Below are 27733 nucleotides of genomic sequence, written 5' to 3'. Positions count from 1 at the left end.
GTACACAAACAGCTTTCCGAAAGAGAAGTCATAGGTGATCTCATATGAGACATTCCTTAACTAAGCTGTATGGCTGAGATAATTTTTGCCCTTTTACCCTAAAGCAAAAATGACACAACCGAAAAAAACATTTTTTACATTTTGTATATATTAATTTTTGTTCCATTTCTGTCGCAGAGAAAAATTGTAAAATCCATAAAGACATCTCTGGAGAGGGGACATATCATCCTCACATTTAACATATGGGATTAATTATAACATGGGAAGTGAGAAACTAATTATAACTGGGGAAGTGAGAAAGAGCCGACACTTCAATCTTCATTAAAATAGGGCCTCCTGTTGTGAACAGGTAATTGCAGCAAGGAATCTGATGAGAACCAGCCAAAAAGGTTAGGATTCGTATACTCCGAGGCGAAGAAGTACATTTCCGAGGCAAGAACTTCCTCTGTTCAAAGCAGTTATCTCAGACTTTCTGGAGCCAGTGGGCAGTGATGAATATTAGAGTTTGCATCAATCTGATATTTATGGGAGATATATTTTTGGCGTCATAGCGAAGGGACGAACTTAACACATTCACTCGCATCACCATAAGGCCATACTAACAGCATCTTTCATCTAACCGATATTAAGTTGGAGCTATCAATGTTTCATCCCTATAGAAAGGTAAAATTTTGATAGAAAACATGACAACGATATCTCCCACCTGGGACCTTCCATTACCGTAGATATCCTGAAGTTGGGGATCGCATAAACTTCTAAAAGACCTAGCACATCCCACAACCAGCCCCCATATGAGCTCACCAAGGGGAGGTATGTGGGTGTAACCTTGATCTAATAAAAATTAGAGTTTGGGTTTTGGTCTTTTGTCAGCTTGCTGAAGTTCTGCCCATTTTTATAAGGAGTACCTTACTCTGCTAAGCCGTGAGCCATTTCCATGACACAGGTTTAGTATTTTTTTTTGTTACCCCTCATATTGTATGTGATTGTATATACCATATTGTTTTGTTCCCATCTTACATCATCTATGATTTTTTTTATAAATACTGCCTACTTTTTTGGATTAAATATCTAAAATGTAATAGCTTTGTTCCTTTTGCTTTGTAAACCGCATCCCTGAAGCCATATGCTACCTGTAACGGGTGTCAGATCAGCCTGTATAAAAGATTGGTGGTGGCACCTAGTAATTCCTTTTGTTATTGTGGAGTTGCCAATGATCGTATAGGTGTGTATATATATATATATATATATATATATATATATATTCCACGAATTGGAATTAGAGAGGTACATACTATACGCTCACTGTGAGTTCCCCAGTAACTGGCCTAGTAGTAGAAACAGCTGCCACCTCATCCATCACTCGTCAGTCAATTGCATAATTTTCTTGATGATTGGAGGTAACGGAATTGTGTCCCCTGACAAATTGGTGGCATCGGTGGGATCTGTGCGATTCCCCCTGCCGTTACCCCTGACAATTTTTATTTTTATGTTGGTTGTATGTAAGATGAGGGGTTCTAAACTTTTCCTTTATTTCAGGTCGACTGGATTGTACACACAACAGCTTTGAAACTGTGTCATGTTCATGGAAAACAGCTAAAAATTTCATTTTGATCCCATGCTATGTGTCAGCTAATGTTACTAATGATCAAAGGTGAGTTTACCCAAAGGCGGATATAGGGTTTTCTGTACCTTGGGCAAAAATTTATTTTGGCGCCCCCTCCTATACAGAGTTTAAGCAGTTTAAGTAGTCAAACTGCTCTTCCTAATTTGCCAAATGTTTAGTGAAATACTACAGCCTCTGCTTTATTAAGAGGAGCAAAATGGGAAGATAGTTGTCATGTGACCGTAAGTATGAAAATCACAATTAGTGGTCATGTAATGATCACTGGAACCTACAAGCAGAGCTGAATCCTGACAGTGAGTGTACTAGATGCTGTTAGGATTGGCATGTTACCTGACTTCACTTTATAATTCAGGTTTGTGATGAAAATTTGTAGTTACTCTCTGTGGCTGCAGATTTCTGAATCCTTACAGAGCACAATGCATGCTGTCAGGATTCTCCCATGTTGGCAGCAAGAACTGGTTGTTATGTTACTGCAAGTATGTGACTTGGATACTTCAAGCCACACTCCAACTAGACTGCATGGCCTAGCTTAATACAAGTGAATTGAGTGAGGCAGCACATGTCTAGTCGACATGTACTCTCTCATGTCCTCCAGCGCACATAATCCTAACGCAGTCCACTGAGTATGTTACCATACACTGTGTCGTGATGCTATAATTGGCCATCTATTGGTTAACACCAGACAATTTAAGAAAAATTGATGCAGTGATCTGGGCTCCAGTGACTAGAATGGCCTGTCTGTTCACATGCATAAGATTAATACATTTAGATATGTATCCTTCATATTATTTTTTTTCTACTCTCTTCTAGACGTATACAAGGAATCTGCCATCTTCCCCCCGGCAGTGACTCTAGAAGTTGTGTAATAACTCTTACCGTTAATGGTGAACATGTGAGTACACAGATTTGTAAGCACCAGGGGCACTTTGATTTTTAGCAGTAGGGGTTATTTTTTCAGGAAGCATGATTTCCCTGGGTATTATAGGAGTAGGGGTTTGTGACATGCATAAGTAGTGCTGTTGCAGAGTGTGACATTCACAAGTAGTGCTGTTGCAGAGTGTGACATGCACAAGTAGTGCTGTTGCAGAGTGTGACATGCACAAGTAGTGCTGTTGCTTTAAAAGCATCCAGAACTATTAGAAGTAACACAAGCACAGGTGACAGGAAGTGTTTTGCTCCAGAAGCATCCAGCGACTAGAGGGGATAACACAGTCACAGGAGACAGGGAGTGTTTTAGCAGAGCCCCAGGGGGGTTGTGGGGAAGTTGTTTACTGTCTGGCCGGAGCCGAAGAGAAAAGTGGCTTATGATCTGTATCTCACAGAAGGCAAGGGAACAGAATTCAGGTCAGGAGGGAAGCTAAACAAGGGTCAGTTAGACTCCCGGAGCTAACAGTGTGGAGTATTATCAGCCAGGAAGATAAGGCCTGGAAGAAAGCCTGTCATAGACATCATCTCCCTCATCACACCCTCCCTCCTCCATCTCCATGCAGGATAAAGATTGCTGTGTACTATTGAGTCCTTGTGAAGGAAAAGCCTGTGGTTGTGTATGCATTAAAACTGTGCTGTACTGTGCTACCGCATAATAGACTGTGTACTGCTGTGCTACAAAGGAGACTATACTGTTATTACTGGAGCCTGTTGCTCAAAGAGACATTTGCATTTCACTAGCCGTGCCTCATTAAATGTTACTGTTCTACCATTTATGAAGACTCTTGTCAGATGTGTCTGGTCAGCAACTGAATCTAATGAATCTATTGTGTGCCTGAGAGAAGCTGCAGTCTATGGTCGCCCTGAGTAACGGTTCCCCCAGGATTCCAACAAATTCATGTGCGGCGTGCCCACGCGTGCGCGGTAGGTCTTGACGGCCTGGGGGTAGCGTCTAGCGTGGGACCCGGTGGGCGCATGTGCCGTCGTCGCGTCTGCGGGACACCCGCACCCTCCCCTTTCACATCATGTGACCGGTCACATGATAGTTCACGTGACCGGCGCGAAACATTTAAAAAGGTCCTTCACTTTTGTTATTACTACTGCCCCTTGAGAAAGCGGCCTTAGACGCCGCGAAACGCGAGTCGGGGAACGTTATTGAGACCTCTGGCTGACCAGCCTGCCCCCAGTCTACAACCTTGGTAAGAATACCACCTCTTATATAAATTTTTAATGTTACAGATATACTTCCCTGTCACCCAGGAATTAAGGGGTGTGAGGGTATTTTCTTACCTTATAAGGGGATTTTTTTCAAGTGCCACCATTTTTTGCAAATGTTGCACTAATTTAAATAGCACGTAGCACCTTATACAGCAGGTCTGGTCTGTCTTTTTGTTGTGCTACCAGGCACGCCACTGTCTGGCCAGCCTACTATCAGCCTGCTAGCCTTGGTACGACTATCACCCCTAATAAGTTCTCGGAGCCACAGGTTTATTATATATATATTTTTCTGTGACTTAGGCTCCAATAATAAGCAATTGATTACCTTTTATATAGTAACGGGGGCTACGGGTGTATTGTCTTACCCTTATGGCTTTTTAGGTACCATTTTCTGCAATCTTGCACAATTTTGAATGAGTATATAACATCTTATCTAGTGGGCTATGTTCAGGTCTGGTCGTTCATATCATTGTTTACCTTGCACTTTATCTTGATGTTTTGGGTTCTCCCTGTTTTTAAATGAATTTTTCCTAATAAAATATGCACTATTTTCTAAGCCATGATGACTCTGTTTTTCTCTTTATAAACAATGTTCTCAATGAGTCGGTATAGAAGGGTGTTTGGGGGAAGTGTGTCTCCCCACTTACACCTAAATTTTGATGTTTGGGCTATCTTTCTAATTAAATTCATGTAACTGGTCTCACCCCTATCTGAACTTCTGCGGCGTGCGTGTAGCAGGTTCTTTTTTTCAGGATGCATGATTTCCCTGGGTATAAATCCTATTTTATTCCCACCCTCAAATATTTAAACAAATGTGTTATCCTTGCAGATATTTACATGTGTATACATAATATAACAACCATAAGTGCACATAGCATACTTCCAAATATAAATAATATATACAGTGCCTTGTGAAAGTATTTGGCCCCCTTGAACTTTTCTACCTTTTGCCACATTTCTGGCTTCAAACATAAAGATATAAAATTCTAATTGTTTTGGGAAGAATCAACAACAAGTGGGGCACAATCATGAAGTGGAACGAAATTTATTGGATATTTTAAACTTTTTTAAAAAATTAAAAACTGAAAAGTGGGGCGTGCAATATTATTCGGCCCCTTTACTTTCAGTGCAGCAAACTCACTCCAGAAGTTCAGTGAGGATCTCTGAATTATCCAATGTTGTGCTAAATGACTGGTAATAAGAAATACAATCCACCTGTGTGTAATCAAGTCTCCGTATAAATGCACCTGCTCTGTGATAGTCTCAGGGTTCTGTTTCAAGTGCAGAGAGCATCATGAAGACCAAGGAACGCACCAGGCAGGTCCGAGATACTGTTGTGGCAAAATTTAAAGCCGGATTTGGATACAAAAAGATTTCCCAAGTTTTAAAGATCTCAAGGAGCACTGTGCAAGCGATCATATTGAAATGGAAGGAGTATCAGACCACTGCAAATCTACCAAGACCCGGTCGTCCCTCTAAACTTTCATCTCGAACAAGGAGAAGAATGATCAGAGATGCAGCCAAAAGGCCCATGATCACTCTGGATGACCTGCAGAGATCTACAGCTGAGGTGGGAGAGTCTGTCCATAGGACAACAATCAGTCGTACACCGCACAAATCTGGCCTTTAAGGAAGTGTGGCAAGAAGAAAGCCATTTCTCAAAGATATCCATAAAAAGTCTCGTTTGAAGTTTGCCACAAGCCACCTGGGAGACACACCAAACGTGTGGAATAAAATGCTCTGGTCAGATGAAACCAAAATCAAACTTTTTGGCCACAATGCAAACCGATATGTTTGGCGTAAAAGCAACACAGCTCATCACCCTCAAAACACCATCCCCACTGTCAAACATGGTGGTGGCAGCATCATGGTTTGGGCCTGCTTTTCTTCAGCAGGGACAGGGAAGATGGTTAAAATAGATGGGAAGATGGACGGAGACAAATACAGGATCATTCTGGAAGAAAACCTGTTGGAGTCTGCAAAAGACCTGAGACTGGGACGGAGATTTATCTTCCAACAAGACAATGATCCCAAACATAAATTTAAATCTACAATGGAATGGTTCAAGAATAAACATATCCAGGTGTTAGAATGGCCAAGTCAAAGTCCAGACCTGAATCCAATCGAGAATCTGTGGAAAGAGATGAAAACTGCTGTTCACAAATGCCCTCCATCCAACCTCAATGAGCTCAAGCTGTTTTGCAAGGAAGAATGGGCAAGAATTTCAGCCTCTGGATGGGCAAAACTGATAGAGACATACCCCAAGTGACTTGCAGCTGTAATTGCAGCAAAAGGTTGCTCTACAAAGTATTAACTCAAAGGGGCCGAATAATATTGCACGCCCCACTTTTCAGTTTTGAATTTTTTTAAAAAGTTTAAAATATCCAATAAGTTTCGTTCCACTTCACAATTGTGTCCCACTTGCTGTTGATTCTTCCCAAAAAATTAGAATTTTATATCTTTATGTTTGAAGCCAGAAATGTGGCAAAAGGTAGAAAAGTTCAAGGGGGCCAAATACTTTCACAAGGCACTGTATATATATATATATATATATATATATATATATATATATATATATATATATATATTTATTTATAAAAAAAAGAGTGAACACCAGCAAAAGCCAATGACCCAGAATTGTGGCTTCTATGGTTGTAGATGTCAATCAAAAATGATTCTCCATATGCAGTTTTTCACCTCTGGTGTTATTCCTTACCTGGCTTATACCTGCCTTTTTTCTTTTAACTTTAGTACAAAGATACTATGACTGTTGCTCATAATGTGAACGTGAGTGTGGTGTGCAATGTTGGAAAGAACATCAACATGACGGTCACATCTTTGTCTGATTTCAAACCATTTTTCAATCGTAAGTACTGCGGGACAGCATAACTCCTGCTCTACTATTATTTGTTCTGTATATTTTTTTCACAGGGTACAACAGCACAATTTTTGCTGAATGACCTCTCCTGTGTATGGGAGAGACAATCGAGATGGCTGTTGGACGATTGTTTGAAGCATTTTTTCGACCAAGAACCATCTAAAGTACAGTACAGACCAAAAGTTTGGACACACCTTCTCATTTAAAGATTTTTCTGTATTTTCATGACTATGAAAATTGTACATTCACACCGAAGGCATCAAAACTATGAATTAACACGTGTGGAATTATATACTTAACAAAAAAGTGTGAAACAACTGAAAATATGTCTTCTATTCTAGGTTCTTCAAAGTAGCCACATTTTGCTTTGATGACTGCTTTGCACACTCTTGGCATTCTCTTGATGAGCTTCAAGTGGTAGTCAACGGAATTGGTCTTCCAACAATCTTGAAGGAGTTCCCAGAGATGCTTAGCACTTGTTGGCCCTTTTGCCTTCACTCTGCGGTCCAGCTGACCCCAAACAATCTTGATTGGGTTCAGGTCTGGTGACTGTGGAGGCCAGGTCATCTGGCGTAGCACCCCATCACTCTCCTTCTTGTTCAAATAGCCCTTACACAGCCTGGAGGTGTGTTTGGGGTCATTGTCCTGTTAAAAAATAAATGATGGTCCAACTAAACGCAAACCGGATGGAATAGCATGCCGCTGCAAGATGCTGTGGAAGCCATGCTGGTTCAGTATGCTTTCAATTTTGAATAAATCCCCAACAGTGTCACCAGCAAAGCACCCCACACCATCAGACCTCCTCCTCCATGCTTCACGTTGGGAACCAGGCATGTAGAGTCCATCCGTCGCACAAAGACATGGTTGCTGGAACCAAAGATCTCAAATTTGGACTCATCAGACCAAAGCACAGATTTCCACTGGTCTAATGTCCATTCCTTGTGTTCTTTAGCCCAAACCAGTCTCTTCTGCTTGTTGCCTGTCCTTAGCAGTGGTTTCCTAGCAGCTATTTTACCATGAAGGCCTGCTGCACAAAGTCTCCTCTTAACAGTTATTGTAGAGATGTGTCTGCTGCTAGAACTCTGTGTGGCATTGACCTGGTCTCTAATCTGAGCTGCTGTTAACCTGCGATTTCTGAGGCTGGTGACTTGGATAAACTTATCCTCAGAAGCAGAGGTGACTCTTGGTCTTCCTTTCCTGTGGCGGTCCTCATGTGAGCCAGTTTCTTTGTAGCTCTTGATGGTTTTTGCAACTGCACTTGGGGACACTTTCAAAGTTTGCCCAATTTTTCACACTGACTGACCTTCATTTCTTAAAGTAATGATGGCCACTCGTTTTTCTTTACTTAGCTGCTTTTTTCTTGCCATAATACAAATTCTAGCAGTCTATTCAGTAGGACTATCAGCTGTGTATCCACCTGACTTCTGCACAACACAATTGATGGTCCCAACCCCATTTATAAGGCAAGAAATCCCACTTATTAAACCTGACAGGGCACACCTGTGAAGTGAAAACCATTTCCGGTGACTACCACTTGAATCTCATCAAGAGAATTCCAAGAGTGTGCAAAGCAGTCATCAAAGCAAAAGGTGGCTACTTTGAAGAACCTAGAATAGAAGACATATTTTCAGTTGTTTCACACTTTTTTGTTAAGTATATAATTCCACATGTGTTAATTCATAGTTTTGATGCCTTCAGTGTGAATGTACAATTTTCATAGTCATGAAAATACAGAAAAATCTTTAAATGAGAAGGTGTGTCCAAAGTTTTGGTCTGTACTGCATATGGCCAGGTTTAATTGAATCACACCAGTTTTATGCTGACCTATCAGACTTGCATGTAGTAGTTCGGTAATATTACTCTTTTCTCCAGTAGCATTCCTGAGCTGAGTCCTCCTCCTCTACCCATTATGTGCTTGCTCTAATGAGTCCCTTAGGGGTATTTATAAGCTGTAACTAAAGGCCCCTATACACATTAGATAGCTGGCCACTGATGGACCATTTGACTTACAGCTATTATTCCCTAATCCCCAATAAACACAATAAACAAAAGCTCTATCACCTGAGTGTTCTTTTGTTGTCTATGATACAGCCCCTGGTAGATTCCTCTGGTAGTGGCTTATTCCCCGGGAGAATAAAAGGATCAGCTATTGAAATTCTATCATTCTGATCCTTCTCTCTGGGAGGCCTCCCATACACTGTCGACTGATCGGCCGATACTAGCAGTGTTTCCTGCTTTTTTACACTTTTTATTTTATGCAGATTATTTCTCAAAATCTCGATTTTGTTCATTGCTTTACACATTCCTTCTCACCCATTTTTTACACTTTTTTAAAAATATTTTTGTATTCTTTTTCTTTATTTTTAATTACCACCCACAAATATATTTATCTGCTCACCGGCCTTTCATTGCTAAGATCTGTTCAACTATCACTTTCCCATTCCGAGCTGGTTTCTGCATGCGATCAGTTGGCATGCCCTGTGTGACGCTCAGTCTTCGGCACTCAGCTGCATTTTGTGAGTGGTGCAGAAGCGGATATTGGAGGAAATACAGCTCCCTGATATTGGCGCTGCACCATGGGTGGCTGAAGATGGAAGATGTTGAAGAGAGTGGGTTAACATGGTGCTTGCTCTGAAAACAATCATATGTTCTCTTCTGTTTTATCATGCCCTGGGCCCTCTTCAGTCATTATATATATATATATATATATATATATAAAAACACATACACACGTGGTCAAAATTGTTGGTACCCTTCGTTTAATGAAACAATTTTGACCACGTGTGTACATATGGTCTAGATATACATATTATATGTATATTTATATATATATAAAATAGTCCATCATTGCTTGATCCTGAGGAAGCCAGGCAAACACTTGTAGGGATGCTTAGATTGCTGGTCTACCACATTGTTACTTTATTCTGGTTGTGCTTTTTCTGTGACTTGTATCTCCCTATATAGCTGTCTGCTATGTATTACTGTCTACTAGATTAGCCTATAAAGAAAAAGAAACACCAGCTCGCCCCGGCTTAGGCGTCCTGTAGCATGGAACTCGAGGGACCACTCGTAGCACAATTCAAAAACGAGAGGAATTCCAGCTTCATAAATTTGCAAAAAGTTTATTCCAATAAAATAGATTCCATAATCAAGATGGGATTTGCAACGCGATTCGAATGCAAAAAAACCTGCGTCCTTTTTCAGAGCTCTGATAAAGGATACTTTTTTTTGCATTCGAAACACGCTGCCTATCCCATCTTGATTATGGAATCTATTTTATTGAAATAAACATTTTGCAAATTTATGAAGCTGGAATTCCTCTCCTTTTTGTACTGGATTAGCTTCCTTACTAATATTTTTGTTTGTCATTACCAGCTGAGTTTAAAGTACCATTCTGGCAATTTATTTTTTTTATTTCACCACCGGTTAGGTATCACTGATATATTCTGTGTATGTAGTAAAATACCTACCGGTCATTGTCTTCTAGTGTTTCCAGCTCAGATCCACTTCCTCTCCACCATCTTGTGCCCAGAGCTCTAACTGGCTTGAAATCACGGCCAACCATTACTTTCTTTCTTAATGTAAGTCTATAAGAGCCTTTTTCTGAGTCTCATTGGCTTACATTGAGAAGTCACTTCTGGTCCGCCCAGCAAACACTGGAGTTACCCGCCTAGTCACAACTGCGGTCACATGGTCCAGGAGAGGACCGGAGCGGTGCTGGAAATGGCAGAAGACAGCAACCGGAGAGTCTTTTTACTGCACACACAGAACATACATTACTGATACCTAACCAGTGGTGAAATAATAGGGTTTCTGATGGTGGAAGTCCTCTCCATGATATTTGTATAAAAAGGGATTGCCAAGATACGAAAATCCCTTAATTGAAATTTGTTCTATTTTTATATAAAGTATGACAACATGTACATTATTTCCTTCTGTAGTGCGTCTTGATCCACCTGCACACCTTGACATTACGATGATAGAAGATGGCACATGGAATCTTACATGGATCAACAATCACAGGAATTACATAGACAATGTGGAAACTGAAGTCCATTTCAAGCCAGCGAAATGGTCATGGAAGGTAAATATCTACATAATACCTGATCCTAAACTCATGGAAATAAATCAAATTAAACAAGCTACCACCAAAACGTTTTCATTGCTTGTAGTTAAAAATTTTAAAAAGTTACGGAGGTAATGTGAAATCAAAAAATGTCTTATTTTTTTCACCATATGTGTAAGCTGTTTCTGACATTGTAACTCAATCCTACTATGTTTCCTTTTTTAAGGATGCCAAAAGATTTACAATGAACCATTATGACCTGTCAGTTTTATTACGCGACCTACAGCCTGACACTCTGTATGAAGCCAAAGTGCGTGTGAACCAGACAGATTTTGTGGGTGGCAAGTGGAGTGAATGGAGCAAGCCGGTAGAGTGGACAACTTCTCCTAAAGGTATCATAGTTAATTAGTTAATAAACTTATGATCATATACTCCGATCAGCTATAACATTAAAAATAGTGGCCTATTATAGCATAAGTCCTCCACGTGCTGCCAAAACAGCTCTGAATGGTCAAGGCATGGATTTCATAAAGGCTCTGAAAATTGTCAGGTTTCTTTTTCCAGAACATCCAACACATGCTTAATCAGATTTAAATTAGTGAAATTTGGAGGCCAAGTAATCACATTGAATATTTATTATAGCCAGCATTATAATTTTCAACAATTGCTGCTACTGTCTCTTCTGCGGAATTGTACCAAGTTAACCTTTGCTCACACATGCATCAATGAAGCTTAAGCACCTATGACCCCAGTTTGCTACTTGTCCTTCCTTGGACCACTTTTCATATGTACTAACCACCACATACCAGGATCTCCTTCTGTTTTATAGATGTTCTGACCCAATCTTCTAGTCATCACAATATGGCTCTTATCAAATTGGTGTAGACCCTTATGCTTGCCAATTGTTCTGCTTCCAACATATCAACTTCAAAAAACGTACAGATCATTTGCTGCCTAATATTTCTAAATCCTTGACAAAATTAATTTTATTGATTTCACTGTCACCTGCTTTAGAGTAGGATCACACGCTGTAGCGGGCTGCATGCGTCTGAAATTCGACCCTACGCTATGCCTAATGACTGCATAGTTTGGTTTCAAAAACTTGTCGTCATTGGGCATCACAGTGGACAGAGTTTTGTATGTATGCAGTTAGCTGTATCATGTGATCTCACCCATAATGTCGATCTAGTATATCTTCAATGAAACCATTGAACTATCAAAATTGCAGTCAAGTAGAGCCATTTTTAGTAGAATTTAAATGGAATTAAAACTGTCACAGAAAAAAACTGATCTGGTTAAGGAGTGGACTTCTTAGAAGTATATATTTTTTTATTTAATTTAATATTGTACAATCTTCAACATTGAAATGGCAACACCAAGAACGAAATGTTATGGAATTATGGAAATCACAGGATTTGCAAATTATGAAACAATGGAATCGAACTTTTCAAAACACAGCATTGGGTATGAGCTCCACATGCGGAAATCCCCACAATTACACATCTTGGCTGCTATCAATGAGGTTATTAATAGTTGTCTGAGGAGTGTTCTACCACACTGCATGCACTTGGGCAGCAAATCATCAATACCTACTGCTGGCAGCTCCCTGTGCAATGTCCGACCACTGACGTTCCATTTGTGCTTGATGGGAGACAAGTCTGGAGACATTTTGTCCATATAAACTTCTCACAAAAACACAAGCAACGTGCACTCTGGCATTGTTGAGGTTAGAAATGGCTTTTGGGTCACCTTGAAGAAATGGCCGTACCACTGGTTCCACCACCAGATCAATGAAAAGCTGAGCTGTTAGTGTACCTGGAATCAAGACTAGAGAGTTCCAGCGACCTACATTATGCTACCTCACACCATAATCCCAGGCATAGGACCGGTGTCATGTTCCCTCTTGAATGCCTCTTTGTGGAGGTTCCCAAAACTTGGACTTATCATTGAAGAGGACAGACCTCCATTGCAACTTTCGTTGTATTTTTGTTCTGCGCCATGATAGTCTTTGAGAGCGGTCACTTGAGTTCAATGTAACATCTGTAGCTGGCTCATAACTTAGTGTCATTCAAACACATTCTGATGGTTTGTGTAGACATTGTTTGATGTCTTAGGCTTGGCTTCTAATGTCTAATTTCACTTGCAGTACAGAATAGATCATTACGCACCATTCTTTGAATCTGCCGATCTGTTCATGCAAAGGTTCACCTCTATGCACCACTTGCTGACATTCCAGTTTGGCATTGTTCTCCCAAACACACAGAAATGCAACATTGAACAGTGCTGCTGATATCTCAGCCTAAGAGGGTCGCAATTTACTGGAGTGAAAAACCAAGGTCTATCAGTTCAAGAATTCTGTTGTTCTCAGTTAGTGAGAAGTGGTGATAAATGGCACATTGACGAACAGGAGGCATTGAACAATCATCCCACAAGTCTTGTCTCAATTTTTTAGGTTTCATGTGGAAATTAAAATTGCTCCTTCCATGTGCCACAGATTTAAGCTAGTTGCTTAAATATTTGACCATTTGCACATCTTACCCATGTCCTTGATTTGGACATACCCTTGATTTGCATGATCTTACGACTTGTCCTTCTTGAGGTTGCAATTTTTGGTTGAGAAATGTTTATTACTATTATAGTTAACAGTGTACTTATTATATTATCCTAAAGGGTAGTCCTTGGAATATATCTGATTTTTACTTTTATAATTGTTTTTAACTAGAATAAATTAAAGCATTCATCAGAACTTTTTTTTTTAAAGTACAACTTCATTGGATCAGATTTTATATTACATTTCAATAAAATATAAAACAACTAAACATGAAAGACAAGTGGTGGGTGAATCCAACAAGGTAGATGAAAATTTACTAACTGAAGGATATTCGAAAAATATATTACTTTCTGCGAAGATATCAGGAAACAAGAAAAAGGCCAAAGAGCAAGTGCAACAATAAAAGAAAAAATACAGAAAATTGTTATCTCCCCAAAAAAATCTTACAAAACATTTATGGGTGAGCTCATCGCTTCCACGATGTATTGACTTCAGTATGTGATGATACTCTGTGCTTTGGGAATTTCTCATCTTTCTTGTATTTTGCCCAATGTAAAATTTCTGTCTTTGTTCTTTTAATGTTGCACTTGCACTTTTGCCTGTATTTTTGGCTCCTGCTAACTTTACAGAAAATAATATATTTTTCTAATGTCTTCCTTCAATTTGTGAATTGTCATCTAACTTTCTGGTTGTCTTTCACGTTTGTGTAGTTTTTATTTTATAGAAATGTAATATGATAAGCTCTGATTCAATAAATATTAGCAATATTTTCTATATAATTGTGCATTAGGACTCACTTGTTTGATGGTACTGATGACACTAGTTATAGATTTTTTATCTATGCAATATATGAAACACATTTCATGGTCTCAGTTTCATGGTTTATTTACGACACAAATGAGGTCAGACTGAATAGTAAATTAGATGATAATGTAAAATCTTAAATAAGCTGAAATTAATGAAGCGTGAAATCTAACCGTCAAAATAATTGGGGCTGGTTGTTTCAGCTTTATAGAGGTCCACATGTCATTTAAATACACAACGCCCTTGATGTGGGGTTGAATGTAAGGTCATATATTCCCTCGATGATTAGCACGTGATAAGCAATGTCACTCATTAATGAACAATTACACACTGACTAGGAGATGAAGATACGACAGTTTTCATTATGTGGAGATAATGTTTTCTCGTGAAATGAATGAAGAGCGTGTCCAATCCACATACACTGGAAATGTGAAAAAGCTATGATATTTCTGTTGATAAATTATGTGTTCCATTTTTAGGTTCAACTTTTCCCACACCAGGAGTGGTCGCTATTTCAGTTGTCCTGTTGGTCATAGTGGTCACTCTTTGTTCCTCAAAAAGGTAAAGTCCAGAATGCACTTGTCATGGTCCCATGAAGAATCTTTATGCAAAGTACGGTGCTGTGCAAAAGTATGAGGCCGGGGTCACACAACCGTATATGGTCTCATCCAAAAGTATTGGGCCGATTATGCAAATCACACTAGATCAGAGTTTGATCCAATTGTCAGTATAGAGCAATCCGATTCTCTCGGAGGCGAGAACCATAACACACTGTGAGGAGAAGATGGAGAACAGAATTTCTCCATCTTCTCTATTCAGTGAGTCCATGGAAATCGGACTTCACCCATAGACATCAAATGGCTGCAATTTTTTTCTCATGCCGAATCGGTATGAGAAAAAACCCTTGATCAGCACTACCCCATTACATATCATTGGCCTGAGTGCTATCCGATAAAAAAATCGATTAGCACTTGTCCGATTAATACAGTGGTGTGAGAAAGCCCTTGGCCGGGTATGAAAGTAATGCCATAAAGTAAAAATGCCTTCAAAAACAGAAGTGTTAGGCTCGGTTCACATAGAGTTTTCTCCTACTGGTTCCACCACAGCTTAAGTAGCCGTATACAGCTGAAAATGATGCATGACAGGGCACACTGCGACACCATCTGGATCATTATAGTCAATGGTCCCACTGGAGCGTATGCTAAATCCCAATTTGCTTGAAAACAACCAAGAGGGCATTTGAATTGCTTCTGATCAACTAATTAAACCCACTGAGGGCTCACATGTGGAATTAGCATGTGGCTCATTATGGTCCTACTATCAATCACTTAATGGGTTCATTCGCACCCAGTAACTTGAGGAGCATTCCCACTGCACAATATCATGAGTGAACGTTTATAGGAACACTCGTTTCCCCAATATCTGTGCAGTGTAAACAGACTGACAATCATCCGATGAACAAGCAATTCTTCATCAGGTACATGATCTTTTGGTTTGCTCAAAAGATCTTCGTTCTCAGCAGCATATAGTCCAGTGTAACAGGATCTGTGCTGCCGTGAACAATAGCAGCCTATGTGTACTGAATAATTTATTAATAATCATTTTTTGGACACATTAAATGAGGTTTACCTGTCTAAACAGGCTATTAAATAATCGCCGATCGGCAAATACTGTATGTAGCTGATTGGCAGTTGTTTAACGCCACTATGTATTGTATTACCAAAACATCTTACTCAGCATAATACAACTCCCTATTATAACACAATATACTTTTGGCAGGGTTAAGAAGATAATGTGGATACGTGTTCCAGATCCATCACCGTTCTTTCACCCCTTAATTGATACTCACAAAGGGAACTTCAAGGTATGGAGAATTATCCTTGTTACTTATAATGTTCATGATTGTATGTATGTTTGTCATCTAACTTACAACTACTTAATAGCCAATTTAATATCAATTTCGGAACTTTTGAACTTCTTTTTAAATTTATGAACAATTTTGCAAAAAAATCAGTGCCAGGATACAAAGCACAGAAGGCACATACTATATGTCAGTGTCCATTTGTGAACATAACCGTCGTTTCTTGGAGAAATATATCTTTGGTGTGGCAAGACGACACACTCGGCTGCTTCCAGAAGTAGACTCAGGACACGGTTTCCTCTGCAGGTTTATTTTAGCGGCATAAGCACTGCAGAGTCAGCAAAATAAACACGGCATTTCTGGGGTAACGACAAAACAAAAACATAAAGTATAACACAGTCCACAAGTGAGCGGGTTCTGTCCGCTCTCGGTATCACCAGCTGTTCAAGTAAAGTCCTTTTGTGGAGCTCTCTAGCTTCCACACACAGCCTGGAGACTTCACTCTCCAGATCACAGCAGAGAAAAAAAATAGTGACTGAGCATTTAAGCTTGCTCTGCCACACCCTGAGGGGAGGTATGGTGAATGACTTCCCACCCGATTTCTATGCCATTCACACCAAACCACTCCCTTCACAATGGTGATTACACCCCCAACAAAAACATGTTGGGGAAAAGTTGTAGGTTCAGTTCACACAGGCTAGAAGCCGTAGTGACATATACCTCCCCTCACATATAACACCAGTGACCCTGTCACATTGGGTATATACAATGTAATAGACTGCTTACTGTCATATGAACAGAGCACTAAGAATACTGTATTTTAGCTTACACTGACAAATTTCCTAGTAAATCTACTTGTATATAAGGGAGACTTTAAACCTTCACTATACAGAGAGTGTTAATCTCATTAAAAATTTGCAGAAATATCCCCAATATGAATCTGCAAATAAAAAGTGGCATTTTCCCATGCATCTCAGGGTATGCAGGTTTTCCACCCTATAAGCATTGGTAAGTCATTGCACTGTGTGGTGCTGCATTGGGTCTATTCAGCCAGCTTTACTGTATTAGAGAGATACTTTCAACCTGGACTCATAGGCATATTGTCAAGTTTGGACCTTATCTTCTATCCACTGGATAGAGGATAACTTCCCAATCGTATAGGTATGACTGCTGGGATCTCCAACGAACCTGAGAACTGGGGCTTTCAGAGCCCCATGCGGATGAAGCGGTGGTCAATCATGTACATTGTCATTTTATTCACTCTTACTGGAGTGCCAAAGACAAAACCGAGCACAGCACTTGGCTATCTTCTACGGTCCCATTAAGAATGAATAGAGCAGCAGTGCACATGGTGGACTAGCACTCCATGCACATGGGGCTCTTAAGAGTCATGATTCTTGGGGTCGGTGGGGGTTCCAGAACTCGGATTCCCAGTGATTGGGAACATATTCCTTATCTAATAGATGGAGGATAACTTCCAGACTGTGGTTGGGGGAATGGGAATATCGTCATATCCAAGACAATGTTGGCCTCCTCAAACACCAGCAGTACCGTCAGTTGACATTTGGAAACAAAATGTAACTCATTGTATGTTATGATACTGGGGCACATTTGTTCTTTTTTTAGTATAGGCATAATAGACACGATATGTAATAGGATACTAACATATTGCTTGTCCTCAATGATCTTCTCACAGGATAAAGTGGGCACATGTTACACTCCCTTATCAGTAGAGGTTGAGAAACAACGTGACCAGTTAATAATTATAATTCTTCCTCTTTTTCTTTCCAGAAATGGCTGTCCACCCCTTATGTTTTCTCACCATTCTTTCAAGATCCAAGCCCTGTTGTTATTTCCCCTGTTAGTTTTAACTGTAATGTAGAAGAGCAACATATGAAAAGCCCCCCAACTCCAAAAGCAGAAGTTCACAAAGACAAAATGGGCCACTCCGGCTCAAGCTTTACCAATCAAGAATATTTCTCTTCTGTCTACTTCGCATATGACCATTTTCCATCAACAATTTTAAATCAGTCTTTACACTCCCCAACCTGTGAAGATATGCCTCTGTTCCAGGCTGAGTATCTCTGCGCCCCTCAATCTCTTTCAAGTTTTGGTGTCCATAATGGGTCATTTGAACAGGATGCTCCAAGTCGAGTCATACAGATACCTGTACTTGTGGAAGAAGTCGTTGCAAAGCTCGAATGTGATGATGAGAAAGATGAAATTTCTGGTCATCAAGAAGCAGAGAAAGTGAAGGAACAAGAAAGAAAAGAAAGTTCTGACCATCAGAAAGAAGATATATTTTCTACTACTTCCTTACCACAGCAGCATGGTGGCAAACCATCAAAAATAGCCAACGTTGCAGCAGACTACCTCTCGCTGAAAGAGTTAAACCAGAAGCACTGCCAGTGGGTGTGATGAGGTTTACGCAGTTTTTTGCTAGCACGCATTACATACCACCTTACGGGCCAGTACATATGAGTGGCACAATCTGCACGTGAGGACACTATAATGAGACAGTAGAGAAAAACGTATAGCACCCTGAAGAAGGGGTATGTCAGAGGAATAGTGGAAATGTTGGAATTTGGCATTGCTACAAGAAGGAGATCTACACCATGATGTAAATAAGTAAAATGTTGCATAGTCTGAATTCTGGACAAGCAATTACTCATGGGCTACAAATATCTCATCAATCTGGTTCCATGAAAAATATTCCTTTAAGGCTGTACATAATGTGCCATCTAGAGGCTTCTTTTAGACCAGTAGAAATGGGAAACTCAAGTCAGACTAGCTCCATCCACCTTCATTTTGGATGCTTCTAAAATGTTCTCCTAAGCTGCAGACATTAAAGTGAACAATTGAGAGAAGAATCAGCTCAAAGGAGTAGCTCTTTCTGGACAATTCCTTTTCAAAAATTGCATTTCCAGCTAAGCTGTGGAGATGTAAAGATACAAAGACAGCAAGGTTTTTTACCTTAAATAAGGCGCCAGTCCGATGCCGAAACACGGTGTGAATAAAAACCTAAGTACCATGATATCTTCACTAACGTGAAAGAAAGGCATTTTATAAAGTACCAACAAACTTTACTGAACAGTTTTTGTCACTTTCTAGTAGAACTAATTCATCAAAACTTCAGGTTTAAATATTTGAGTTGTAGAACTTTTACTGCCCCTCAAGGATTTTACTGTTGCCCTGAAGGTATCAAAAGTAGTGCACCACTCTGCTCTTGCTGCACTTTACAGATTTTGGCCACGTTTCCACCTTCAGTATTTGGTCAGTATTTTACATCAGTGTTTGTAAACCAAAACCAGGAGTGGAACAATCAGAGGAAAAGTATAATAGAAACACGTCACCACTTCTGTACTTATCACCCACTCCTGGTTTTGGCTTACAAATACTGATGTGAAACACTTACTAAATACTGAAGGTGGAAACGTTGCCTTTATGAAATGTTTACAACTTCTTCTCCAAAATATTCAGACTTAGCCATGTACAGCTATTCCAGTGGCTAAAGTTTTCATCGCTGGTCACCTTTTTGTCATCTAGCCCTTATACTGAAGATTGTCAAGCACCTCACAGAAGGGAGGCCTGGTAGTCGAGTTCTTGCCATGCCATATAGTCTACTTAAAAATATACTACAACTGTATGTCACAATCCGAGCATGGACCATGATGCACGGACTGGCCTGACCCACCCTTGACAGCCTCATGTGAGGCGTCTGAGACTGTCAAAATTGGGTCAAGACACCAACAAATAATCCGAGCATCACAGTCCATCACACACAGATGTATAAATGTGTCATAACTTGAATACAGATATAAAAAACACAAATATAAAAAAGAACAAACTCTAAACTTTTATGGAGGACATGTTTTTTCCACACTGACAAAGAAGCCATAATTTTCCACTCTAATGTAGTATTATATTACACCTATTCAAGTAAATGGCTGACCATAAAACACATGGATTTGCTGAGTTCTACAGATCTGGAGTGGGTCTTCACAGTTGCTCTACTCTGTTACTAATAAAGAGGGCCCTAATTAAAGTGGTTGTTCATCTGTAAATTACTTTTTTAAGCCATGGATTGATTAAGAATAATAAGCAAAGCCATACTCAACTTCCAGTCCCCCCCCCACAGACCCAGCATTGGCTACTCCAAAGGCCTCTAGGTTGGCTCTGGAAGCTGTATTTCGCCTCATTCAGAATTCCCAAAACCATTGCAGCCTGTAATTGGCTGCAGTGGTCTGTTAACTAGAAGAGCATTTCCTCTGATGTTTCCAGTCACCTCAACGTGCTGGGGCTTCCGAATGGGGCAGACACCACATTTGGTGCCGGCGGAGGCCACTGGAGCAACTTGAGCTTGATCCAAGGGTAAGTGCTGCAATAAAAGTACAGTATACTTCAATTTATTATTTTTAATCAATCCGTATCTAAAAAAAAAATAATTTACTGAAATGCTCTCCATTTTTACCTTCTTATGCACTAAGAAAACATACTGTAGAAATGCATGGTTCTGATGGGGCAGTCAGTTTAAAGGCAAACTACAGTTTTCTGTTTTTCACCACTAAATTCAAATGCTTTCTGAAGAATAGGCTTTTATTAATAAAAAGTGAGTAATAAATTAATTTCATTAATGTCATGGTATATTGTTATTTAAATGTTGAGCACATTAAGCATAATTGTAGCCAATAGTGTGGCTACTAAAAGTAGGGTTGCCACCAGGAATTTAAGAGCCCCATATTGGCAAAATTTTCGGGCCACCTTGAGACTCCACCCAGGCTTCACCCCAGCTCCGCCTCCACCCCTCAAACAGTCCCATCGCCCACTTTTAGAAAAACTCCCCTTCTGTACGACGTCCTCACCAATCACTTATTAACAGTTCCCATCGAACACCATATCACATACATAGCCAGCAGCTTTTGTTTTGGCCAAAAGATTTTTTAAGCCACCATTACGATAAGGTAGACTTTTCTAGCCAGGCCCTACTCTACTCTAACCTATTAAACATTTCTTAAAATATCCAATATTCTTTTTAGGTATATTTGTATTTTTTTTTCTTTAAGGGAATGTGTCACATATTTTTTTTTTAAATGACCAATAATACCACATACAAGGGACAAATACCATCATACCATGGCTGGACCACATATTACCACCACATAGTGACCGAATAATACCACATACAAGGAACAAATACTGCCACACCATGACCAGACCACATATTAACACCACATAGTGACCAAATAATGCCACATACAAGGAACAAATACCGCCACACCATGACCAGATCACATATTACCACCACATAGTGACTGAATACTACAATACTGATCATTAATAAAACAAAACCACAATACTAATATTACCATAAGTGCCATTATACAAAGGAGCTCTGTACATAGTATACAGTATATAGTGTAAGTGTACAGGTAATACAGGGACTCACCAGTGACATTATACAAAGGAGCTCTGTATATAGTGTCAGTGTAAAAGGATCAACCAAGTCCAGATGACTAGTCACTGTTAATTAGTAGGCTTTGTTGCAGAAATTAAGTTTAATCGCGTCTTTTACCCTTTGCATTACAAGTTTATCCATTCTTAAATGAATACAAAGATGAACTATTCAAGTGCATTATAACCCGGTGTAAATTTGTGTAAATATATAAATCAGTTTTGTGATTTATTTTGCATGGCAAACCCATGCTCTTGCTTCTAATAAAGGGTTACACTTTGGTTTCTACAGAAAAATGTTTTCTTCTTAGATTTTTCTAAAAATAATTTGTATGATCATTCATGACCTATGGCCAGTCATGGTGATTCATGTTATTATATGGTGTTTGGTATGACATACTCAAATAAAGTGTTATGTTTTTATATGTATTTTCTTATGAGTGAGATATATGTGTCACCCTACCTGGATGCCACAAGTGTAAATAAAGCTGTGTCTGAGAGCAAGGGGGAGGTTCTCTGGTCAGGGGAACATTAGCATGCAATGCCTCCTGTCTCAGGCCAGTAGGGGGAGCAGGCTGCCCCTATAAAAGCTGGTACTGAGGGCAGGGTTAGGGAGAACTGGATTGCCTGTCTCAGCTCTGAGACGTGTCCCAGAGTGGAGCAGGGACAGAAAGTTGATTGCACCTAAGAGGAAGTGTGGCAGTAGGAGAGAGCCACAAGCCAGAGACAAGAGGCGAAGTGAGCCTGTCTTGGCAGAGAAAAGACTTAATTTTACCAGACTTTGGTGTCTGAGGCTGGAAGGATTCCACATCCCCCAGCAGATAACCAGTCCGCAAGGGACTGTACATTCCTTGGCCTAAGAAGCCTGGAGGCCCTGCCACAACCGAAGGGACCAGTAAAGCCGCACAAGGCTGGGAGCAGAAAGGAACCCACGTCGCAGGCCATACAGGCGAGAATACACGGAAAGCTCGGAAACGTGGGCTGTTACTCTATAAGGAGGGGATAGCCAGAAGGAGCGCAGAAAGCACGGTAGGCCTACACCCTCACCCTGACCAGGGCCAATTTCCCCGTTGCTCTCAGACATCCAGGTCCCCTCCTAGCTGGGACTGTTTATGGGTCAGTTTGCCTGTTTCAGTAAAGACCCTGGACTGCAACCTGTTGTCTGTGTGCTCCTTGCTCCTCCAGCACTATCATCACTGGGACTCTCACTACCATCACTCCCACCATCCACTATACTGCCCTGGGGCCGCACTCTTCCCGTGGGGAGTCACACCATCCCAGCTGCACACATCATCAGCCCCAGCGGTCTGCATGCAGCGGCGGTTCCTAATAACCGCAATCCACGGGTGGCGTAGTCGGACATAATCAATATAACGAACTACCACTGGCCTGACCACCCTGAGCCACGGAACCGGGTTGCCACTACTACTCCCATCGCTCCCTATTGCCCGGATCCGAGTGCCCCACGGCCCAGGGGGCGAGTCATATACTGTAGCTTGAAAGTCACCCAACCATTCTTGAACAATATTTGCAGTGTTGCAGGGCTCATTATCCAGCTAGGACAGACCTCTTCCATTAGGGAATACTGGTGTCATGAAGGGATGTACTTGGTCTGCAACAATGTTTAGGCACGTGGTATGTGTCAAAGGAATATCCATATGAATGCCAAGATCCAAGGTTTCCAAGCAGAACGTTCTCAAAAATAACACTGCATAAACCTGCTTGTTCTCTTCCAATAGTGCATCCTGGTGACATTTCTTTCCCAGGTAAGCAATGAACAAGCACCATACTTGCCAACAATTCTTAGAATGGGGTTTTCCCACGAACAAAAGTTCATTTTAGTCAATAGATCTTGGAATAATAAAAACTTCCACAATAGAATGTGATTAAATAAAATGTTCCTGTGCTGAGATAATCTTATCAATGTGCCCGTACTGTGTAATGGCAGTGTCAGGAATGCTTGTTTCTTTTGCATTCCTCACATGTATTAAAGCTGTCAAACAGTCGCAAATCATGCACATGGGAGCGATTCAAACATATCACCAAGTACGCTGAAGATGCTCGGTACTCGCCCGAGCATACTCGCCGAAAGGATTAACCGAACATACTCGCTCATCACCAGTCCTGCACCCAAACCATCCTGACCCTCCAAAGCACCCCCACTCCTCCTGAAAATGATCCCAGCCCACCCATATTTTACATAAATCCCATCCACTTCCAGCCTGGGAGACTCAGCAAATCCGAGACTGTTGCCAACCATTATACACCTAGTGTACAGAGGTCAGCATGTGGGTACTCCGACCTGTCTGCAGTTACACAACCCCATTTTCAGGAATCTGTGCACAGTATAATCAAAACCTTTGAGTCATAGTAGCCAGGTTTGCTGCCCACGCACATTAATGTGGCTTGGGCACCCTGAACCCTGTCACTAGCTCACCAGTTGTCCTTTCTTAGACTACTTTTGGTAAGTTCCAACCATAAGATCTGCCATTTTGGAGATGCTGATACATTGTGATACCTTGCCAACTGGGTCAAAGTGTCTCTTCTTTAAGTTGTTCAGACCGCTACACTTTCAAATTTTCCTGCTTTCAACAGATCTACAAAAGCTGAATGTTCAATTCCCTCTCAGTATATTGTACCACTTGACAGAAACCATGGCCACAAGATAATTAAGATTATTTACTTTACCTATCTGTGGTTTTAATGTTATTTATTATTGGTGTATATAGTGGTCTTCTACCTGTGTAAAGTGCCTGAGCGAAGTAGTCGTGGGCGAGTTACTGCTTCTGATCGCTCTGGCACCCTACAGACAAAACTGGTCACCGTCCTGGTGTGCTGCTGTGTGTGGGGTGCATCACACTTACTTCTGGCCCACAGGCCTCCACTGGCTCCAGGCTTTACTCTTCTGGAACTTTTGCATCAATCAATCCAGGGGACACAGAATTCGTAAAAACAATCAAACTTTTACTTGAAAACTTGCAGTCTTTACAAACAGGCATAAAGGATAAGGCTCAACGAGTTGTAGTCTTCCCCACAGATACTGGACACAACTTCAGCGCTGGCTCTTGGTATGGGTAGAGTATCCTTCCTGTTCACTTCCTTAGCACTAGGAATTCTTCTTCACCACTAGCAGTGAACCCAGATTCCATCACCCTCCACCTCTGAGAGTTTGAGTCCATTTTCTCCTGCAGCTTAGCAGGTTGAGTGTGCCCAAGGGCCCCCGACATCCATCTCAAGGTTCCCAGGCCGACAAGCAGACTCGCATGAAGAGGTTCTTTGGCAATCCACTGCCCCGAGTTTTTAGGCTCACAATGTCCCTAGCAGCCTAGAACCTGTGACTGCAGCTGTCACCTCTCACTACTCACTACTCACTGTCACTTCCTGAACTTGGCACTAACTCTCAGTTCCCTCCTCCCCAATTTGGGCCGGCCATTACACTTAACCCTGTCTAAGCTAAACTGCAGCCCCAGATGATTCTACCTTTAAAAACACACTTTCATACAAAACACATTTAACCCCTTGGAGTGTCAGGGGGTATCAGTGTGTCAAGAGTGGGAGAAGAGGGATGCATTGACAATCCAACACAATGGGCAGCACTTTGAACACATTTTATAAGTGGTCATAAACTTGTAAAAAACTCATGAAAGAATAAAGTTACGTTAAAAACAAGCACAACATTGTTTTTCTTATGAAATTCTCAATAAGTTTGATGTGTCACATGACCCTCTTCCCATTGAAAAAAATAAAGTTGAATCCAAAATGGCCGACTTCAAAATGGCCACCATGGTCACCACCCATCTGGAAAAGTTTTCCCCCTCCCATATACTAATGTGCCACAAATAGGAAGTTGATATCACCAACCATTCCCATTTAATTTAGGTGTATCCATATAAATGGCCCACCCTGTACACACAATCAGCAAAAGCTGAAATCAATGTGCCAAACTCAAGGTTTCCAGTTTATGTGAATTATACTAAAAATCTGGAACAATTTTACCTAAACACTGTAAAATTCCGCTGCAGAAATGCTTAAAAAACGCTTGGTAGAAGGTCTGCCATGTTCCCCAATGATAATCCGCAGCACTACCAATTATTTTGCGTAAAAGCGGCGTTTTCGCCACCACTGACTTGCATTGGAACGCATGGAATCCGCATCACTGCATCTGCAGATGCGTAATCCATGCGTTTCAATGTGCAGATGGTACCCGGGTCTGGAGAAGAGGAGACTCTGCTCTGGACCCGGGTACCATAGTACCTGTACAAAAAAGAATAAAATAAAAAATAAATATTATACTTACCTTCTGATGGCCCCCAGTCTCCATAGCGATGAGTCCTGGCTTGCAACTCACGATGGTCTGAAAAGGACCAGCCATGACGTCATTTAGTCATGTGACGGGTCACGCGACCGCTGACGTCAGCAGGTCCTTTAGTGCAGGGTTCCCCAACTCCAGTCCTCAAGGCCCACCAACAGGTCATGTTTTCAGGATTTCCTTAGTATTGCACAGGTGATGGAATTATTGCCTGTGCAGGTGATGGAATTATCACCTGTGTAATACTAAGGAAATCCTGAAAACCTGACCTGTTGGTGGGCCTTGAGGACTGGAGTTGGGGAACCCTGCTTTAGTGTACCGCGAGCTGCCGGCAAGCCGAGACGCATCGGATAAAGACTCCGGGGGCGATCAGAAGGTAAGTATAGATATATTTTTTTATTTTTTACCATTCTTTACGGTCACACTATATAAATCCATGCCGGTTGCATGGATTTATATAGTGTGACCAAGTTGACAAGCACTTTCCAAGTGATGCTAAAATCGCTTGTAAAGCGCTTGACAACTCGCATGCGGAAATACATGTGAAGAACACTTCACTTCCCCTTGTCCCTGGCAGGAAAAACGCATGTACAATCCGCATGTACAATCCGCATGCGTTTTTTCTGCCAGGGAGATGCAGAAACGCTCAGGAAAAATCCGGAGCATTTCTGCATCGTGGGCACATAGCCTAACAATACATGACACTACACCAATTGCTCTTATACCACTAGTATAGGGATACCAGGCTATCTTAAAGTTACAGTACCATTAACCTCAGATGTGGTCTATCACAGGCCTGTGAATCGTGGTGGCCGCAGCTAGTCCCGGAAAACTTTGGCGCCAAATAAAAAGCAACGTATACAAAAACAGCAAAGGTTCCTTGACTTGTCGGCCGATGCCCAGCCCACACGCAGGGGACTTTAGTCCTGTAACCTCAGGTTAAGGTCTGGGAAGAACTCTTCACAAGGCTTGTCGGTATCCTCTCAATGTGAATGGCACTGGACCCCGTCTCTCCTCTCGCAGTCCACTGACCACGTGCTCCGTCACAGAGATGATATCCTCAGTCTTTCCATCTCACTCGACACTTGGCTCGTTCAGCACAAAGTCTCTAGTCACTCAGCATGGACTTCCACAAAACTCCAAAGAGCCACACAGCTTTCCCCAGCTCAGCACTCGTTCTTAAGCAGGGACACAGCTTCACCAGGGCCAGGGGTTATCAACCCCCACAGGAAAGCTTGTAGAGAGAGTCTTGTTGCAGTTCAGTCCTCACAATTCTCCTCAGACTCTCCTTCCAGTGTCTCACACAGCAGACACCCTCAGAACACACAGGGTCTCCCGATCTGCCCCTGCTCTGAGCTCAGCCAGGCAAAACCCACAGGGTCCTAATGCTCTCCTGCTGCTATCACAGTTCACACTCTCACAGTGGAGCTACCCAGTCAGTCAAAATAATCGTGTGTGTTATCCAGCTGCTCTCCAGGAGTAAGTAGCTCTCTGCTGTGGCCTATGGTGCAGTACCATATCCTACTTAAATTCCAGGCTTACTGCTGAGTTTCTATTAAGGCTACGTCCCCACTATCAGTATTTGGTCAGTATTTTTACTCAGGAGTGGGGGCCAAAACCAGGAGTGGGTGATAAATGCAATTATCACCCACTGCTGGTGTTGTCTCCCACTCCTGAGAAAAAGTACTGACCGAATACTGATAGTGGGGCCGTGGCCAGTGGGGTATCGCCAATGGCGGCAGGCCACACCACTGCTATGGGGCCCGTGACCGGATGGGGGCCTGTGAGCCAGGAGGGCCCCAAACAGCGTGGGAACCAGGAGGATAGGTGAGTATTGGGGGGGGGGGTGGTTGCGGCGGCGGAGGAGCGGGTTGCGGCGGCGGAGGAGCAGGCACACACAGTAGCCGCTGCTGCAGCTACCTCGTGTGCCCGCTGCTAAAGGGATATGAATATTCCCTCTTCTCTACTCCCATGGGCGTTGAGAAGAGGGAATATTCATTCTCTTAAGTAGCGGCCAAGGAGGAGCGCTGAGCCGCAGCTCCTG

General features: G+C 41.5%; 1 protein-coding gene across 1 annotated transcript in view; it reads left to right on the top strand.

The window, feature by feature from the left end:
- IL2RB (interleukin 2 receptor subunit beta) overlaps positions 1-22405 on the top strand; it is a 60306-nt gene extending 37901 nt beyond the window's left edge. Inside the window, exons 8-15 of the mRNA XM_073644387.1 lie at positions 1537-1651; positions 2435-2516; positions 6521-6635; positions 10589-10731; positions 10940-11105; positions 14548-14629; positions 15848-15932; positions 17721-22405. Coding sequence (XP_073500488.1) covers positions 1537-1651; positions 2435-2516; positions 6521-6635; positions 10589-10731; positions 10940-11105; positions 14548-14629; positions 15848-15932; positions 17721-18347 — 1415 coding nt within the window. The 3' untranslated portion in view covers positions 18348-22405. The remainder of the gene's footprint in view (positions 1-1536; positions 1652-2434; positions 2517-6520; positions 6636-10588; positions 10732-10939; positions 11106-14547; positions 14630-15847; positions 15933-17720) is intronic.
- The last annotated feature ends 5328 nt before the right edge of the window (positions 22406-27733 follow it).

The sequence above is a fragment of the Phyllobates terribilis genome, unplaced genomic scaffold (assembly GCF_046119375.1).
Source record: "Phyllobates terribilis strain yellow unplaced genomic scaffold, ASM4611937v1 Scaffold_8__6_contigs__length_399053987, whole genome shotgun sequence".
Taxonomy (NCBI): Eukaryota; Metazoa; Chordata; class Amphibia; order Anura; family Dendrobatidae; genus Phyllobates; species Phyllobates terribilis.
The sequence above is the reverse complement of the archived record's forward strand: the minus strand, read 5'-3'. Positions and strand labels throughout refer to the sequence as shown.